The sequence below is a fragment of the Toxotes jaculatrix genome, chromosome 8 (genome assembly GCF_017976425.1).
Source record: "Toxotes jaculatrix isolate fToxJac2 chromosome 8, fToxJac2.pri, whole genome shotgun sequence".
NCBI classification, from domain to species: domain Eukaryota; kingdom Metazoa; phylum Chordata; class Actinopteri; family Toxotidae; genus Toxotes; species Toxotes jaculatrix.
The window spans coordinates 4,654,229-4,673,087 of NC_054401.1; the positions used below are offsets into that span (position 1 = coordinate 4,654,229).

General features: G+C 42.1%; 1 protein-coding gene across 1 annotated transcript; it reads left to right on the plus strand.

Annotated features, from left to right (window-relative positions):
• The first annotated feature begins 1,138 nt into the window (after nucleotides 1–1,138).
• On the plus strand, nucleotides 1,139–18,297 carry smg5 (SMG5 nonsense mediated mRNA decay factor). The gene is made up of 22 exons (XM_041044678.1): nucleotides 1,139–1,561; nucleotides 1,897–1,995; nucleotides 3,697–3,820; nucleotides 5,408–5,564; nucleotides 6,505–6,594; nucleotides 7,001–7,090; nucleotides 7,927–8,005; nucleotides 8,100–8,225; nucleotides 9,354–9,422; nucleotides 9,794–10,026; nucleotides 10,603–10,740; nucleotides 11,190–12,107; nucleotides 12,270–12,439; nucleotides 12,530–12,605; nucleotides 13,509–13,684; nucleotides 14,487–14,645; nucleotides 14,895–14,954; nucleotides 15,225–15,384; nucleotides 16,335–16,425; nucleotides 16,583–16,657; nucleotides 16,744–16,882; nucleotides 17,948–18,297. The coding sequence occupies exons 1-22, from the start codon at nucleotides 1,497–1,499 to the stop codon at nucleotides 18,029–18,031; spliced, it is 3,378 nt and encodes a 1,125-aa protein (XP_040900612.1). The 5' UTR covers nucleotides 1,139–1,496; the 3' UTR covers nucleotides 18,032–18,297.
• The last annotated feature ends 562 nt before the right edge of the window (nucleotides 18,298–18,859 follow it).

The window sequence follows — 18,859 nt, forward strand, 5'->3', positions numbered from 1 at the left end:
ACATTACTTTTACTTGGTGAGAAATATCATCAAGCTTATAAAATTTCAGCCAAAAAACACATCACACTGTGGACCAGCACCTTATTAAAACAGCCCATTTCTCCTTGACTCACACCCCACTGACCTAGAAATTTCACTGATCCCGTACATCATTATCTGTCATAGCAAAATCCTGCTTGCACAGTCAGGATACACAGAAAATGCATGGAGGGAAGCATCTTTCAAAATGCCATTCCTCTATGACTTTAACATTCCTTTTGTTGAGATACAATCTTTATAGACATCTATTGGCAAACAGGAGGAATTACATCAACAGAGTTTACAGTGGCCATGGTCTTTGTGCAATGGGGGCACAGTGACCCACAATTCTTATTCGTAAGCATAATTCTGACATTATTAGCAATCATCAACCCCATGCCTTCCTTGACTCTTGTAAGGAACAAACAACAAGTAAAGCATGATAAGTGAAGTATGAATGCAAAATTGTGAACTGGAAAGAACTAATACTGTAGTTATTTGTTATACTACTGTATTGCTCATGTCTGATTTAGATGCTTGAAGTCAGTAGGGACTTATTAAAGGCCCTGCATAGCCACACAGAGGTTTCCATTCATTTATTTTGGCTGATTAGACTTCTGCTCAGGTGATTCTGGGAGGAGCTTTCTTGGGAATTTCTTGGGAGTCCACTAAAATATGCTAAAAAAACAAACACAGTGCTAGAGGTGGAACCTCCCTAAAGTTTTACTTTGTTAAAAGTAACAGCCCCACAAAATAACCCTAACCCTAATCTTAACGCCATGGTTTGATTCATAGCGGTGGGAAACAGACTAAAGGCAAGTTCAAACAACATGTCACACATACAAAGTTAGTGGTGGAAGGAACATAAAAGGCAATGCCTGCTGTAATCCCCACATAAAGTGAAGATTTCTCACTCCCTTACATAATAATTAATTGTGCTTTTAAATGTATTTCAGCTCTTCAAGTCCGTTGTCTTTTTTTTTTTTTTTTTTTACTGGGGGTCAAGAAGCGTTTTTCTTACGTTTTTCGGAAATTAAGCATTTGCAGAGTACCTGGCAACCCTCGATGTAATCTCGTGAGTGTGATCTGTAGTCTCGCGATATCCAGGCGGTCACTGCCTGTTAGGAATAATGGCCGCCTTCGTAGCAATGGCTGGAACAGGGAACAACACAAGAAGCATATCAGAGCGTTTTAGCTGACCAGGAAGAGCGTAGATCACCTGGCACCCCCTCCTACCCGGGTTTCAGAACGGATGGGTAGAGGGGGTCTCGCCAAAGGACACAAGAAACGAAAGAGACTCGGTGGGAAGGGGAGGAAAGCTAGCGCTACCTTGATAGCTAGCGCTAGCTGGCTATCAACACGGTTGTCACTGCCGGGGAACAAACCCGAGTAGCCGTGACAACTGTGTGTCGGGAGGGTTGGAGGAAACGGCGACTGAACGCTGGAGCGTGTGATCAAACAACCGGGTAGTCGCTAATATGAGTGGACCGGGGCAGGACAGTGAGCCAGAGGCGAAAGTCCTTCTCATCAAGAGGCTTTACAGGTAAGTTGGCGAGGCCGTTTTGCCAGGCTAACCAAGGTGCTAATTGGACGTTATTGTGCTAGCTAACTTAGCGCTTTGCCATTACAAGAAAAAATCCAGTTACTCTTCCTTTCAGTAACCTGCCAGGACAATAATGATTATCCCAGCATTCCCCCAGGCTTGTCAGTGTAACATAGGTTAAGTCGCTGCATTAGCTGAACTTGTCACTGGTGTCTTTGTTATAAAGAAATGAAACAGGAAGGATTTTGTTTGCAAGCGCCTGATATCCCTTATCGACCTGTAAATGTTTAGCCTTGCCGTTATGTTAATGTTGTCTATTTCCCAACGCTACACAGGGCTGTGGTGGAGTCTGTGCACAAGCTGGATGTCATCATCGGCAGCAAAGCATCCTACAGAGAGGTCTTCAAGCCGGAGAACATCAGCCTTCGCAACAAGTATGTCCAGCAGTCTCAGCAGTGTGTGTGAAAGGAAGTATTACCTGTCCAGTTGTTGTGAACATCCTGATCAATTTAAACTCAAACCTCAGCCACCTGTGCCTCACCTCCATTTCATTTAGCTAACGTGGCTTGCTCTGTATCATGCTGTCTTGGGTCACAGCGGCTTCTCAAAGAGTTAGTTAACCGTCTGAAGAACCCAGAAGGTTATTTAAAAACACTAACTGCTTTTCTGATGATATTTTCAGACTCTCCAAAGACTTTCTCACCACCTGGATGAAAGTTATTTAGCCTGTTCAAACAAAAGAAATCATACTTATTTACCCATAGTCATAGAATTAGAGAACAGGATTTCAGTTCTTGCTTGCTTACTGGATACAACTAACTGAAAACTCAAAAAGAGAAAGAGAGAGAGAGGAAGTTGGAAGTAAATGTGAGAACCAGACTTGATGCTTGTCAACACAGACAGACAAGAGATGGTATCTCATCCTTTTCAGTGACTGTGTGTAGAGCATTGTCATTGTCTACATACACTTTAAACATACACTCTCTAAAAAAGTTGAGTAGATGGGTCTTTGGTGTGACCAGGGCTGCATGTAGAGCTTAATCAGTAAGCTGATAGTTAAACAGAAACTCTTTTGGTAATGGATTAATTGTGTCGTTTTTCAATTTAACATGCCAAACCTTTGCCAGTTCCAGCTTCTAACTGAAGATTTGCTGCTTTTCTGTTCCTTGTCATTTACAGTACATTGACTGTCTTTGTGTTTTGGGCTGCTGGGCAGACAAATATGAGAGTTATAAATATCACCTTGCCTTTGCACTTACAATACCAGGGCATGCATCCCTTAGCGCCTCTGAATGTGGCATGTGTGATCAGATTCCATTGGACACATTTTGGGATAATTTTACACCTGTATTTAGAGGTATCCACTGGTAAACAGATCCACAAAGGCATAGTTTAATGTCAGAACTGTAGATGTATATTATACTTCCCTTGCAAATAGGATAATTTGGCACCCCAGTGCAAGGTGAAGCTGATATTTTTCAGTGTCCTCTCTGGCATTGAGAAATGGAAGGACCAAGTACCGCAGCATCTTTAAAAGGAGGGATAATGAGAAACACTGCATGTACTTGTCTAACAGTATTAACATAATCTTGCCATTGGCTGAGCACATGAAGTGGAGACTGAGATTTCACAATATTCTGACAAACAACTCTGACTTCTGAATCAGTTCACACAGACTATGTGAGTCATAGAACGGAAAAGCAAGGTTATGAGTGATGCCACAAATATTTCTTTTTCTCCAGGGTTCCACAATTATCAGTTGTCACTGATGTAGCATCTGTAAAACGGTGCTGATTATTTTCTTTATTGATTGAGCTACTTTGTCCTCGTCTTTTAAATGTCAAACAGCTGGGGAAAAATGCCATTTGCAAAGTCAGAGCTCATGATGATGTTTTTAAAATATCTTGCTCCTGAATAATAATCAGAGCTGAAGGACTGGTGTATTAAACTGCATTAGTTTTAGCTACATGTTCCTAATAAACTGGCTGCTTGGTGTGTGTGTTTGACCCACTGTCATATACAGTATGACAGAAAAGCAGCCAGTCCTCACAAATGAGAAGCTGAAACCATCAATGGTTTCCACCTCCTTCACTTAAGCATGTGTGCGCCTGTTTTTTGTGTGTATGTGTTTTCAGGCTGAGGGAACTTTGTGTGAAACTGATGTTTCTCCACCCTGTCGATTATGGCCGTAAGGCTGAGGAGCTGCTCTGGAGGAAGGTTTACTATGAGGTCATCCAGGTTATCAAGACCAACAAGAAGGTAACTGGCTCTGCAGCTGTGGAAAATGCCTCTCTGAATGCATTAGCAAACCACTTTTTTTGCTTATTAGCTTTCTTGACACCCTGGTTTCTGTCTAAAAGGTGTAAGAACTGGCCAAGTTTCAGATTCATCCTCTAAACAAATGTAGGGCAGCATATTGCCAGAAAGTTTGAATGACCCCTATCATAAGAAACAATGAAATACACTCTTTGGTACCTCTTCTTCGTCTCTGCCATAGTTGGACTGGCCATCGGGTATACTGGCATAAATCCCAGTGGGCCCGTGGACTGTCCAAAAACCCATTAAGTGTTTACCAGCCCTTTTTGTGTTCCTGTCGTCCGGAGGGCACATGATAGCACGCTGCATGTGTGGTTCAGGACCGGGTTGTCTAATGTCTAATCAGAACCAAGTTTCAACCCTCCCGTCTAACCTCAGCATAGGGCAGTTGTTGACATGTTGCCAAACCTGCATTGTTTGGGGGATAATGTTTTCCACACAGGTTTACCTTGCAATCTGATTATGTAACTGGTTGTTTTATTAGGTCATTGTTAAGACTGTTGTCAACGATTTCACACCCAGTCTGCCCAGTGAGAGAGACATGTAGTGGTGGCACGATGAGAGGACGAGTCATGAGAGGTCAAGGAATGTGAGGGAGGGCAGCAGCATCAATAGCTGAACATGAGAAAAGAGTGGAGGAATGTTGCAGAGCAAGGATTGCTGCAACACAGGTTTATAGCCTACTCTCTTCATGTTGGGCTGTGGACAGACTGGACACTACAGTGTCTTGCAATCTTGTCTTCAGATGGGCTTGGGGTAGCTGGTTAGCATGTGGACTTCACTAGATATCCATGCAAGAGAATACTCAGACATCTTTGACATAATGTCAGAATTTTTATTTCTTCAAAATAGTTAGCCCCTTTAAAGGTCAAGTCTAAGGCGAGACGTTTGCCGTTTAGTTTTCACTAGCCCATAAAGTATCTGTACCCTGTACACTACCTGCTCAGTACCAAAACACAGACACAGTTAGGGACTCGTGAGAGGACATAGTGGAGCATTTAGCAGCTAAAGAGCCAGATATTTCCCTCAGGAGTTGGCAAAGACCAAAAATAGAGCCAAAGGAGAGTGAATATTGGACTTAGATCCATCAAACGGACACTAACACGACTCCAAATGAATGCTAATGTTGCTTCATAACTTCTGGATGTGTAAGTAAGCAACTGTTTGCAGACTAATTGGCCAGATCAACTTAAGCCTTGATGAGATGTCAATACTGTGTTCACAAGTTTTCACTCCCTTGAAGCTTTATCTGGTGTTAGCACGTGAGTTTTTAGACGTTTGTTGCATATTTTTTCCTAATCGTGTTTAATTTGAGAAAAATCTTCTTAAAACACAAATTGTTGGATTCTCTCATCACACTCACAAATGTGCCAGTTTTAATCTTGTATTCTTTCTAGTGGTTGTATTTTTTTTTTTACTACATTTCTGCATGTACAGTATATTTTAGGTTTCCACGTGTGCTGTGTAGATAATGTTTATGATTGTTATTCTCGTCATACCTCTAACTTTTTCTCTTTCCCCACACTGTAGCACATCCATAGTCGCAGCGCTTTGGAGTGTGCCTACCGTACACACCTGATCGCCGGTGTGGGTTTCTACCAGCACCTACTGCTCTACATCCAGTCCCATTACCAGCTGGAGCTGCAGGACTGCATCGACTGGACCCATGTCACAGACCCGCTGATCGGTCAGATGCAGATTCACAAAACACACATTCAAGCACAGATACAGACATAGAACATTCAAACATTCAAGCAGCATCAGATCTCTTAGTTAATGTTTGTGAGAAGGATGTGTAACATTCACATATAGGAAACTACAATAAAATAAAATAAAATAAAATAAAATAAAAAGCTTCACTGGCTTACCAGAACATTGGAATAGAGAAAAATCATTGTTGATTTGGATTTTTTGTATTATGTCAAGTCAAAGTGTTTGCTTTGATGAAGACCTGTTTTGTTTACAGTTTTTATTGCACACTAGTCTAGTAAAGTTTGGCCTAAATTTATGGCTGGTATTATAATGTAGCCTGTGTTTAACTCGTTTTTCAGTATTATCACACCTTTACATTTACACTAGCCTGTTTGTGTCTATTGTTTAAATTCCGTATCACATGTCAACGTTCCCCTGTACTATTCAAAGCAGACTAGGAGGTGGAGAAGGGCCTAGTCAGTCTGTTGTCAGCAAAGTCAAACAGGCAGGTGTAGGGTCACCCAAGGTGGTGGTGTGTTACAGTCTGTACTCGACCTTTGCCTCGAAGGAGCTTGTCTCCTACTCTGTGGTCTTAACAATGCCACTGGATGTCAGGGTTTTTAGAAATACTAAGGGCTAAACGGGGCCTGTGATCCTAATTTTAACTCATCAAAACTTATAACAGATTCATGTTGTTTCTTGGCCCTGTAAAACAAAAGCTTCTCTGGACATTTACACCTTAGGGAGAGAAATAATATCAAGTCATATCTGAACTCTGTCTCTAATATTCAGACTCTCCTCTGATTCCAAACTTTTGCATTGCTGGAATTTAATCTTGTTTTCTTGTTACATAACTCCAAGTCATTCTGGATAAGTGCATCAACTAAACGCTTGAAATTGGGGGAAAATATAAATTGTGTAATTGTTCCCCACAGGCCGAAAGAAACCAGTGTCAGCCACCCCCAAGGAGATGGAGTGGGCACAGATGGCCTGTCATCGCTGTCTGGTCTACCTTGGAGATCTAGGTAATAACATGATAATAGAACATGCAATTAATTCATCTCTCTAGCCAGCTTGTAGAGGTGTGAGACAGCATGTGTGTGTCATTCAGCGTGGGAAATTTTGGCCAAGCTGTACAGTATAATTGGCAGAGTCTGTTTGGTTGGTTTGGACTCATAATACAGAGATATTGATATCACATTTTTATAATACATTATTTAACTGAACGTTTCAGAAGTATATGGGAACTGTGTCTGCTCTCTGGATTTGTTTGTAAGAACATTTCAGAAATAACTGAGACCCAGTATCACCATTATTATCTGTTATGATCCTGTGGTCATATAGATTACACAACCAAAATAATTTTTTCTTGCTAACATTTACTTAAAAACTTTTCATTTTTTGGGATTTTTGCTGTTCTTCCTTCTGCAGCACGTTACCAGAATGAGCTGGCTGGAGTGGAGGCTGAGCAGCTGGCAGAGAGGTTTTACCATCAGGCCTTGTCTGTCATGCCACATGTGGGTGAGTGACTGTAATGTAACACTTCTTCGCACAGGGCCCTGCTGTTCCCATTGTCGAAAAGAACCCAGTAAAGTTTTCTGGGCTGAGAGAGTGGCAGGAATATTTTGTTTCTTAAAAGGTGTGAAAATAATTTTATTCAGAAATTATTCTTTAGGTGACCCATAAAAAAATAACAAATCTTAAATTCAATTGTTCAGTAGAAAAATAAAGCAGCTGAAAACTACTGGTTAGCGTAGCTTAGCTTAGCATGAAGCCTGGAAACAGTGGTAAACAGCTAGACTGACTCTGTCTAGAGGTAGTATAATAAGCTTACCGGCAGAGCTGCTGGGTACTTCCCAAAAATGTTCAACTGTTCTGTGATGATAAGCACATTTAACAGTTATGCTGAGCTAACTTCCATGTTCCTGAAGTGACATAGAAGTACATCAGAATATTAGACATGAGCAGTGCCAATATATGACACAGCCAGTGGCTGAGGTCAAATATTTGACGCCAGTAGTTTATGTTTATGACGGTCTGCTTGCCTCAAAATACTGTAAGTGTAAAGCCCCACTCCTTCCTAATACTTACTCGTAATAAGTATGCACAAAGGTCACAACGCGGTGCAGATAAATTCCAGCTTCTGCTAAATCGTAGTGGATGCTTTGGGAAAAGGGAGCACTACTACAGTTCTGCAGAAGTTGCTTGTGGTCTTGGCTTTCATCACGGCAACGATTTGGCATGTGTTATCTTTATATTGAGCAGTGAACATTAGCTAATGGTTATCAGTCCACATCAGGCAACTCTAAAATGAAATGTTAACTTGTTTATCCATTTCTTTACCCACCTGTCTGCAGGAATGCCTTTTAACCAACTGGGCACACTGGCAGGGAGCAAGTTCTACAATGTCGAAGCGACCTATTACTACCTACGCTGGTGAGGAATATTTACGTGCCACCACAAGGCATATAGGAAACTGAACCAGATCTTATAAGTTACGAGGTTTAACAGATATTCTGTGTGTGTTTAGCATCCAATCAGAAGCCCCCTTTGAGGGCGCCTATGGCAACCTGAAGCGCCTGTTCGACAAAGCTGCCAAGATGTACCACCAAGTGAAGAAGCAGGAAATGAAGAAGCTGTCTCCATCTCGGCAAAGGTGAGGTGGATTTACGGGATTTCTGGTCCCCGTCCAGCTCTGAAACCTGAAGAAAGAGTTGTTGATCATTCCTAGTTTATATTGTACGACAAGAATTTCTCTAAATTAAAATGTTCTCACTTCAGCCCAAGCCTTCTGAGGCATCCTTAAATAATGAGCCCTCTCTGGACAGCAGTGGTATCACTAATGATTTTCACTGGTTGATCAGCCTGAAATAAACGGACTAGTTTGACTTCACAGCACTGACATCCCAGAGTAATTTTAATCTAGTCCCAATTGATATCTGGGGCTTTGCCTAATTACCGTCTCGTGTTCTCGCCTTTTGAATCACAAAGGCGCTCTAATCATTGGTCGGATAAAGCAAAATCTCACTGCAGATTGGATTAGATGATTGATGATCCCTATGTGGAAATTAGTTTGTTTAAGCAACAAATGTAACAGGGTTCAGTGGGAATAAAAGACAAATATACACACAAATGTAGAATGTAAAATAAGCGTTTCAGGAGATAATGCTTGGCGCTTGTGGAAGTATAAATGAATTTTTTCTCATGTGGCTTTTCCACGATGGCGTCCAAAATATTTCAGAGACACTTGAATAACTTTACGTGTTAAGCTGCATATTGACAAATGTTTGATGGTACTTTTGCACAATTTATTTACCATCGGGATTATTTAGATTAAGATTGTGCATGGAGCAAATAAGATTAACAAATTCTTTTGCAACCTGGACGGAAAACAATGCCGTTTTGTTTCATGTACATGAGTAAAGCTTAACTGAGCCATGGTGAGTTCGCTGTACAAACTTTTTGTACCAGTTTGCACCCTTTTATTAAGTACACCTGCTAAACCTATTGCAAACCAGTACAATAGCTGTGCCATTTAATCTGAATTTCTGTTGACATTGTCAGAAATGTGTAAAATCAATCATGTTAATTATTGAAGTCACAGTTAAAGGAGACGTGTTATACTGAGAGGTTTTTCTTATTTTTTTTCCCTTCCTATTTACATGAGGGTGGCAGAATTTCTTATATTCAGAAACCATTCTGAATATAATACATTCCCAGTACAACACCACCAACACTGTCTGTTAGCTGTAATTTTCAATTCTTTATGACCTTTTCTCTGCAGATCAAAAGACATTAAGCGGCTCCTGGTGAGCTTCATGTACCTCCAGAGTCTGCTGCAGCCCAAGAACAGGTGAGTGCTCGAGCTGTCCCTCATCTCCTGACTAGTGCCACACTGTTCGTCCGCTGTTTTAGAACCAAAGTCCACAGTGGAAATAAACCTTTGGCTCAGTGAACACAACACAGGCAAAGTGTTTACTCTTTTTAAAAATGTTCAAACAAACCACTTTTACTACCAAAACAATGTGCAAGTAGTTCAGGAGCAAATGTGAAGGGCAGCAAATATAAGCACATATTACAACCTGGTCAACCTACACTGTCCACTGAATCGCTGTATTGTTATCCTTGGGTTATTCATTGCTTAATTATGTTTAGCTTGTATATTTTTTTCAATGCTGTTTTTTTTTTTTTCAATGTTGTTTCCCCTCCTCTGTCTCTATGTAGTCTGATGGAGACAGAGCTGACGTCACTCTGTCAGTCGGTGCTGGAGGACTTCAACCTGGTGCTGTTCTACCTGCCGCCTCCAGCACATGGTGGTGCTCACCACTCCCCCAGCGAGGAGGAGGAGGAGCAGCAGCAGCAGCACACTGACAGCTCCTGCCCTGTGCTGCCCGACACCCTCGTCTTCAAGATGGTGGTCACTTGTCTGATGGTGGTGCACAGCCTGAAGAGGGGAGGTCGGTGTTAACGTTAGTGTGACGCTAAGGGCCAAAATTGTGGTTGCTGTGCGTTGGAGTTCAAAAATTATTTTTCATGTTTGTGTTAATAACTTATTTATAGCTTTAAAGCGGTGAACAACCAGCAGCCTTTCTCTTTAAATGTTGTTTCAAAGGTGTAATTCAGTTTCTGTGCTGTCTTCAGTATCTAAATCAAATTCAAAATAGAATGAGAAAGAAAAGGAAGAAGACACTAGCCAGATTTAATTTTAGCTTTGAGGAGCTGTGCAGCGAGCGAGCCAGAGGCCACACAACTCTGTCCAGAAACACCCACTGAAGTTGTCCATGTTTCCTGCCATCATAAGAGGATCTGTGATGGATTGACTCCCAGACTGAAATTTGGACACAAACTTGAAATTTAGAAATATAAATCATCTTTTTGATAAGTTGTTATTTTTAGCTATGCATGATTTATACTGCTCTGGGAAATGCTGCCTTATGAAAATGATGATCATCTGTTGATATAAAAGAAAATTACACATTTCACAGTAATGTTTTTTTCTTGTATTAACTATTGTTGCTGTATTGTGTCTTTAGGGTCGAAGCAGTACAGTGCATCCATAGCTTTTACTCTGGCCCTGTTCTCCCACCTGGTGAACCACGTGAACATCCGGCTGCAGGCTGAACTGGAGGAAGGGGAGAGCCAGGTGCCTCCACTTCACACTGACGCCACAGGTGAGAGAGGGAAAACCCTGTCTCCATATGTGGAGAAGAAAAACGACAAGTTAGTTCTGAAAAAAATCCTCACAAGTCAGCGCAGAACAGGGAATCTCCCGGCCTTTGTCTGCTACACAGATCAGTGCATCAATCCCTGTTTATCCTCATCAGCAACATCTTTTAGGATTAAAGTGCTGCTCTTTGTGGTTTAAAATCCTTTGGGATAACTACAGCAGTATGTGAAGTTTCTCCGTGCGTTTACGCAATTGGCTCGGCTGGCTGTCAAGAGCAATTTAAAGTTGAATGTATTTAATCACTCTGTCTGACATGCTATTTTAGGACTAACCCAGTGGAGAACATTTCATTTGTTATGTGAAATATCTTGTTCAAAGTAAAATATGTCAACAAGACGTCTTTTACAATCAGACTTAATGAAAAAAAAAGTGAATTTTTCTTCTCTTATCTAGATGACCTGGACACGAGGGATTTGTCAGGTCCACCGACAAATCACCCTGAGAGGCCTCTGCAGAATGGCTCCCTGGAGCAAGAAGATGATGAGGAGGAGGAGGCAAAGGATGAAGATGGCTGTGAAAGGGTTGGTTCCAAAAAGCATAGCAGCGTGGAAGAACAGCGCAAGTTGGAAGAGGACAAACAGAGGCAGAAGAAGAAGTACACCCGCCTCTCGCGGCTCCGCCGACGCCGCTGTGCCCGCAAGGATGGTCGAGGAGAGGACGAAAGCGACCTAAGCGAAGGCTTTGAGAGCGAAGATGAAGATGATGATGAAGAGAAGAGGGGCCGTGCTGATTCAACAGGTGGCACCACGACAGGACCCCCCCTCAATCCTTCCTCTGTCAGGAAAGAGAGTAAGAGAGACCCTCTGGGTGAGGAGGGCAGCTGGGGGAGTGGCTCAGAGGAGGAGGAGGAAGGAGGAACGGCGTTTGATGTAGAGACCGACTCAGACATGAACAGCCAGGAGTCTCGCTCAGATTTGGAAGACATGGAGGACACGGAGAACTCCGACAACTTGGAGGGCCAGGCCCGGGAGCACCAGGATGAAGAGGAAGATGAAGACCAACCCAAGGAAGAAGGAGGCGACAGGGACAGCGATGCCCATCCAACCACCAACGGGCCCCTCATGCCCAGCGACTCCAGCATCAGCAGTAACCTCCAGGCCATGTCCTCGCAACTCTTCCAGGCCAAGCGCTGCTTCCGCCTGGCACCGACCTTCAGTAACATGCTGCTGAGACCTCAAGCCTCATCGTCCTCGGGTATTCCCACCCCCACTGACGCTTCTGCTCCCCCCTCCCAAGAAACTCCTCCTCCTCCTCATGGGGATTCACCCTGTGACATTAACCCTGGCACTGCCAATGGCACCAATGAACATGGTAATGGGATTTTTGGCTTAGTTTTACATGCAATCTGTGATATTGTTTTAGGAAGCCTTCTTGTTCATCTGTTTCATTTTTAATGCGTTCACAAAGAGCTCAAGATGTCACTGAAATCGATGTTTTCTTTCTGCTCAACTTCTGTTTTACCTTCGTCTCTAGACTTGGACTCTGATTCGGAAGGTAGCCAACACAGCACTCAGTCTGTGCATAGTGAGAAAACCCTCTTAGAGAAGCTGGAGATCCTGACCAATCAGGGTTTGATCCAGGTGGTGAAAGTCTTTGTTGACTGGCTAAGGACCAACACTGATATTATCCTCATGTGTGCACAGGTAAGCGTGCAGCACCTCCTGCTTTGACCATGAAACGCTGACATCTTAGGTGTATATTTAGTCGACTGTAATCCACTGCTCTCCCTGCAGAGTTCTCAAAGTCTGTGGAACCGACTGTCCGTGCTGCTCAACCTGCTACCAGATGGCAGCAAGATGCTCGAGGCTGGTGAGTTACTGCTAGACTGCACTGTACAGAGATTTATACTTGTCACAGCAGCAGTCAGGGTTTGAGGTTTTATTCCCACGGGGAAGGAAAAGTTTACTAACAAATAGCATCTACTGAACTGTAAAAGTTGTGATACCAAAATATCTATGCCTGTAAAATGGGGAAAAAATCTTTCACTTAAATTAGCCAGCCATGATTTACAGTACTGTGCAAAGGTTTTTAGGCATTAAAGGCAAAGCGATGCTTTCAATGAACTGATTACGTGCAGGGTGGGCTGTCTCAAATCCTTCTTCCCAGTTCTGTATCTCTCACGGATATGGTGAGAAGAATATTATCAAAATAAACAAGCATTTTTCGCCACAAATTCTGAAATCAGTCATACATGCCACTTAAAAACAAACTGGCTTACACGTGGTTCTTTCATGAATCCAAAGTAAAGCAGTTAAAGCATTGCATGGTCACAGAACAATTGTCTGATTTTCTTATGAAAAGAAATCAGTATTACCATTTTGGTCTGTTTCTAGTGAATAATGTCATTAGTAAATTATTATAAATATTTTTGTATAGTCTACTTTTTATAAACATTTTGTTCAAAGGAGACCTGAAACAAATTAGGGAATATTATTTGTTTGTGCCATTTAATGTAATGTGGTGATTTACCATGTTGGCAGTTCTTTATTTATTCCTTGTCCTTGTCTTTTTATTTGTATTGTGTCTTGTCCACATCTCCAAGCACTTCTCTCCCTCTTGTACTGTTGGCTCACTTTACAAACAGTGTTAATACTCAGCTTTCACTATGAATATTTGTCTCCCTGTGTGATTTCTTTCTTTTTTTTTTTTTTTTTTTTTTAACACACTAATGACTGTGCTTCGAGTTTATTTATTTATCCGTGTGTATTGCAGAGCTTGGTCTGAACGCAGAGGTGACAGAGCTGTTAAATGAATGTGAGCAGCCCGGTTTGGTCCAGAGTCTGCTGCTGCCTGAGGATTTGGCTCTGCGACACCTGCCTGCTCTCAGTGTAGCTCACCGCCGCCTCGATTTTACTCACCGCAGCCCCTCCCTCACCCCCCTACAGGAGGTAAACTAATGCGAACACACAGGCACACACACACAGTGGATTCAGATTTTATGGATGGTCAGTGTGAGTTAAGAATACCGAAAAACACAAATGTCATTAGCTTCACCTTGCAGAGTACGGTCTTATTGTTACTGACACATGACTTTGGTAGTTGTGTTCTCTTTTTACACTGGGCCAGTATTTTCTTAGACAACACATAGCAGACCATGGAATGGGCTCAAATTGATGAAGGAAATAACTGTTAGTTGAAACTCTGATTCAGACCAAATCCTCCTTATCGGGATCATACATTTTCCTGTCTGTTTCTTCCTTTGCTCACGAATCACGCCATTCTTCACCATCTGCAGTGCTAAAATGTGTACTAACCGGCATGTCACCAGGACCAGTCCACAAGAGGGTGTGAGGAACGGGAGGGAGGGGGGTGGGGACGGTTGTCTTGAGTTTGACTAATTGAAACCAAAACCATCCTTAAATCTGAATTAACAAGTTTTTTGTGCTGCTTGGTGACAGCCCAGCTGTAATTACAACACTAACACATTATCACCTTATACAATTGTCATGGCTAACATGTTAGCAAGCAGCTGCTTGTTTAAACATTCAGCAAACACAGAGCAGCATTAGCATTCATTTGATTCAATTAAGTTGTGTTCTCCATAAAAATATTGATCTGGAATATATATTATATATATATGACATATATCTGTTATCATCACTGTGTCTTAACGTATTTAGGCACTGAACTTAACCAGGGTATGTTGCAGTATAAGGTAAAAGTCATTTTTCTTCTGTCTCTTTTCTCCAGTGTGTGGTGCGAGTTTGTTGCATTCGCAGTTTTGGCCACTTCCTAACAAATCTCCAGGGCAACGTGCTGCACTTCAACCCAGAGGCGGGCATCTTCACCAGCGTCAGCCAGTCCGAACAGGACAATCTGGTGCAGCAGGCCAAGGCCCAGTTCCGAATGGTGAGTGACATCTGAACGGAACAATGACCAGAACAGCCACAGGGGGCATGCATTCAGTCCAGTCTCATTACTCTGTTGGAGAGTTTAGTTTAGACAGTAAAAGAAATGGTGTTGTTATGTAACTGTTGACCTCAGTAACTGTGAAAAATGTTTAAATTACGACCTGGAGCCAAAACGGTTTTTACTTGTGTGCGAAGCAACTGTCCCATTTGATGCTGACTTTCCTTTGTTTTATCTTTGTTTGTCCAGGCTGAGGAGGAGGCTCGTCGAAATCGCTTAATGAGGGATATGGCCCAGCTTCGACTACAGGTTTTTACATTATCACTCTGTCCTCTGACTGTTTACTCTGCCTGTATCCACTCAATAATCCTCATTTGCATCCTCTCAGTAATGTTTGGTTGAAGGGTTGTTTTAAACCAGCCAGCTTCCATCTAAAACTCATCTGATAGAGGCCGTGGAAACAGTGTTGGAGCCCTGCGTTGCGTTTCTGTGACCGTTAAACCTACAGTGTATCAGTGTATCTTACATTAATCACACATCATCAGTTGTTGGGTTTCTCTGTCTGTCTGGTCCTTGCAGTTGGAAGTGTCACAGCTAGAGGGCAGCCTTCAGCAGCCCAAAGCCCAGTCGTCCATGTCTCCCTACCTGGTGCCAGACACAGCTGCTCTGTGCCAGCACCTGAACCTCATCCGACAGCTGGCCGGCAGCGGCTGCTTCATCATCATCATCCCACGGACAGGTCAGTGCGCTGCCTCCTCCTCTGTCTGTCCTAAGCATCAAGTCAGGGCGCTGTGTGTAACATTTGCCCCACTGATGTGGCCTCGTACCAGGTTTAATGGACTTACATGAATTAATCATTTTGCAAAAGGTTAGTCCACTTTTCTTACCTGCCACTTATCCTGGTCCAGGTTGGGTTAATTTAATTAATTATATCATTATGAATAATTGTTATATGCTTCAGAGATGAACTGAAAAAATGTGATATAATAATGAATAATTCTAGACACTTTCATCCCTAATGGTTTTCCATCATACTTAAATACTTTGGCCAGTGTGATTATGAAACAGGTATTAAATTTAATTCTGTGTGGTATGAAAAAGTTCTTAAAAGTCATAAGTTCATCTTGGTGAGCAAGTACATTTCATGTCTAAAAGTCTTGTGTTAAATGCTGCAGCTTCAAAACCCAATATTCACCTTCATTTCAAATTTATTTCTGCCCATCTTACTCATCTTGTCACACATTTTAATATTTGTGTTTTGTTGTTGATTTCATTTCATATAACCACAAAAATTGTAGAACACAGATCTGGTGCTGAAACGAGCAGTCGATTGACAGAAAATTTATCCTCAGTCATTTTGTAAGGCAGTGAATTGTTTTAAGCCTGGTTCAGGTTAAGTAGTTTAGTAATTGTTTCAAGTCATTTCTCAAGCAAAGCAAAATGCCAAATATTTGTTGGTTTCAGCTTCTCAAGTGTGAGGATTTGCTGCTTTTATCATTTTCTTTGCACATTTACTATTTAAGAAATAGAAATAAATTTGCTATTTGACAAAGTCCAACAATATCAGATCTACTTTGAACACATGGAAGGTTAATGTTACCAAAGTCAGTCTCTGTCTCAAATTCAGTCTGTCAGTCTGAGTAAGCCTTTTAGTTCAGGTACTTAATCTGGACTACCTCTGTGTTGTAGTAATCGATGGACTTGACAGATTGAAGAAGGAAAATGCCGGAGCGAGGGATGGCATCCGCTTCCTGGAGTCTGAATTTCGCAAAGGCAACAGGTATATATATCTGTGGTAGAAGCATCGTGACTGATGAAGCTCCTCACTTCTTGCCTTTTTAGAGACTTGTTCAAGTTTCCTGGCATATGCTGAAAAATCCCTGATTTCAGGGGCTTTCTTAGTTGCTCTTGATGTTTCTTATCACGTCCTTCTGTAGGAACATACGCTGCCAGAAGGAGTCGGGTCGAAGTTTTGAACGAGATAAACTGAAACGGCAGGACATCGAAGCCTGGTAAAGCCTTGTTGCCCTTCTGTTTGTTTGTTAACATTCTGACTCGATGACTTAGACTTTGACTGGCCCTCTTCTGTGTTGTATAGGCATCTATACAAGATGGTGGACAGCTGTCGTCAGTTAACAGTCTCCCAGAGCAACGGAGACGAAGACATGGCCGGCATGGTGACCATTCTTACCGGCCATCAAGTGGAAGAGCTTTGCTCTCGGTCCACAGCAATGAAGGTTGGTCACTCGCCGCCTTTTGTTAAATTACCGATATGAACAAACACCTGACAAACTTTAATGGACTTCAGTTTCTGCTCTGTCCTTGCTGCAGTGCTGTCTTCAGGGGACTGTGTTCATCACTGCTTTGTCCCCGTACAGCGAGTCTTTGTTTTTCAGAAACAACATAATGTAGAACTGAATTTAATTTTAAGTATCTACAGGTGAGCCTCAGTTTCCATACAGATTCCACAGACCTGAACCACCTGTCAGAACATAGATTTTGTTGCTTTCCTCAGGACAAAACTCTTTTTTTTTTCACAATTTACTTTGTGTATTGTTGTTAAAACATTACGATGATTGGCCTGATAAGGATGCTATAATTAAAGGTCAGAATTTCACATTTAAAACTAACTATCTGATATGGATGAAACTCTGTGGGATGATGCACTTTGCTGATTACTGATTGACCCTCATTTGTGAGGGAAAGCGTGTTTACTGACTGTGACGTCTTAGCTAACCACTGACGGCAGAAATTAGAGCAGGGTACAATTGTTGAATAACAAAATGTAAGGGATTCTTATGAAACATTAATTTTAAAATAAGGAATACAGGCCGCTAGATTCTTATCAGATTGCAACTCTCAAATATTGATGTCGATATCAGCCTCAAAAATCCATCTACAGCAGAGAACCACTGAGAGAGAAGCCTGTAGCATACTTCACATGACATTGTATGTCACATTTGCTGGTTTTAAAAAGTTACTGAAATTCGGAGGCAGCCTCGACCAGTTCCACCAAGGCGTGAGGGAATGGGGGATCAGACTGGAGCTGCAGTGCATTGTCGATCAACAGAAAATGAATCAATAACTGCTTAGATAATAATTAGCTGCAGCCCTAGTTCATGTGCTTTGTGACTTTCTTAATTTTCTGCCTTTCTTTTCAGTGGATGTGTTGGAACAATATTTGCATTCGCTGTAATAACTAAAAATATGTACCGTATCAATGTTGAAGACAGGTTTGGTATTTCAGTTGAATTTATTTACATGTCTCTGTTTTTTGTTTTGTTTTTTTTTCTCCTGGCCAGGCGGCGATGCAGGCGGCGGGCTCGGCGGGCATGGAGCTGAAGAACATCGTGGAGTTCTATCGGCAGTGGAAGGAGATCGGCTGAGAGGTCGAAAGGGGGGCAGCTGTCGGTGCTGCGAACAGCTGATCGATCACAACACTCGCTCCCTCTCTCTCTCTCCCACTCTTTTGCTCTGTGTGTATCTGCGTCTCAAAAGGCAAAAAAACAACTCAAAAGAAAGCTGGATCGAAGGAAAAGAGTTCAAGCTTAGAGGGCTGGAAAAGTAAATACAGTGGAGTTTAAAAACAAAAAAAAAAAGAGAAATGCGGGCGAAATGGCGCTATAAGAAACAGCAGATCTCCCACTCCCAATCCTAAACATAAAGAGTGACCCCTAGTGGTTGGGGTGAGGAAACGGTGGGGGAATGCTACACAACTTTTAAGTGCCCCTGGTTCACAACCTAACCAGGAATACACTGTATATGTTAGCAAACGAGTACATACGTGTTGAGAGAGAAACCGCGCACACACATGAACACACTCACGCTCAGATGAATCCATATAGATATTTAGAGCAGTGGTTTGGATTTCTGTTCCCTCCTCCCCTTTCCCTTCAGTCTGTATTTGAGAAACAGGGTCACGAATGTGCGAGTCTGGTAGGGCTGTGTTTTGTAAAGTCGAGGGTGTATGAAGACAGCTTTGAGATAGAGAAAACACACTCTGTCCACCTGACACCCGAGTCTTCCAGCCTTCGAAAACAAACTAGGGGTCTTCTAGCTCATAGGCCGGAAAGGTTGAGGAAGAAAGATGTACACTTTTTCGGGATCAGTTTCTCTCCTATGTGGCTTTTTTTTTTTTTTTTTTTTTTGGTTTTGTTTTTTTCTTTATTTGCGGTGTACTTTTGTGACCAGTGACTTTATGTATTGTGCTATCT

What these genes read in the sequence shown, in the direction of transcription:
- smg5 (XM_041044678.1), top strand. Translation starts at nt 1,497, where the DNA reads ATGAGTGGACCGGGGCAGGACAGTGAGCCAGAGGCGAAAGTCCTTCTC. An exon ending in TTATCAAGACCAACAAGAAG is followed by an intron (nt 3,821 to 5,407) that starts GTAACTGGCTCT and finishes CCCACACTGTAG; the next exon opens with CACATCCATAGTCGCAGCGC. An exon ending in CAATGGCACCAATGAACATG is followed by an intron (nt 12,108 to 12,269) that starts GTAATGGGATTT and finishes CTTCGTCTCTAG; the next exon opens with ACTTGGACTCTGATTCGGAA.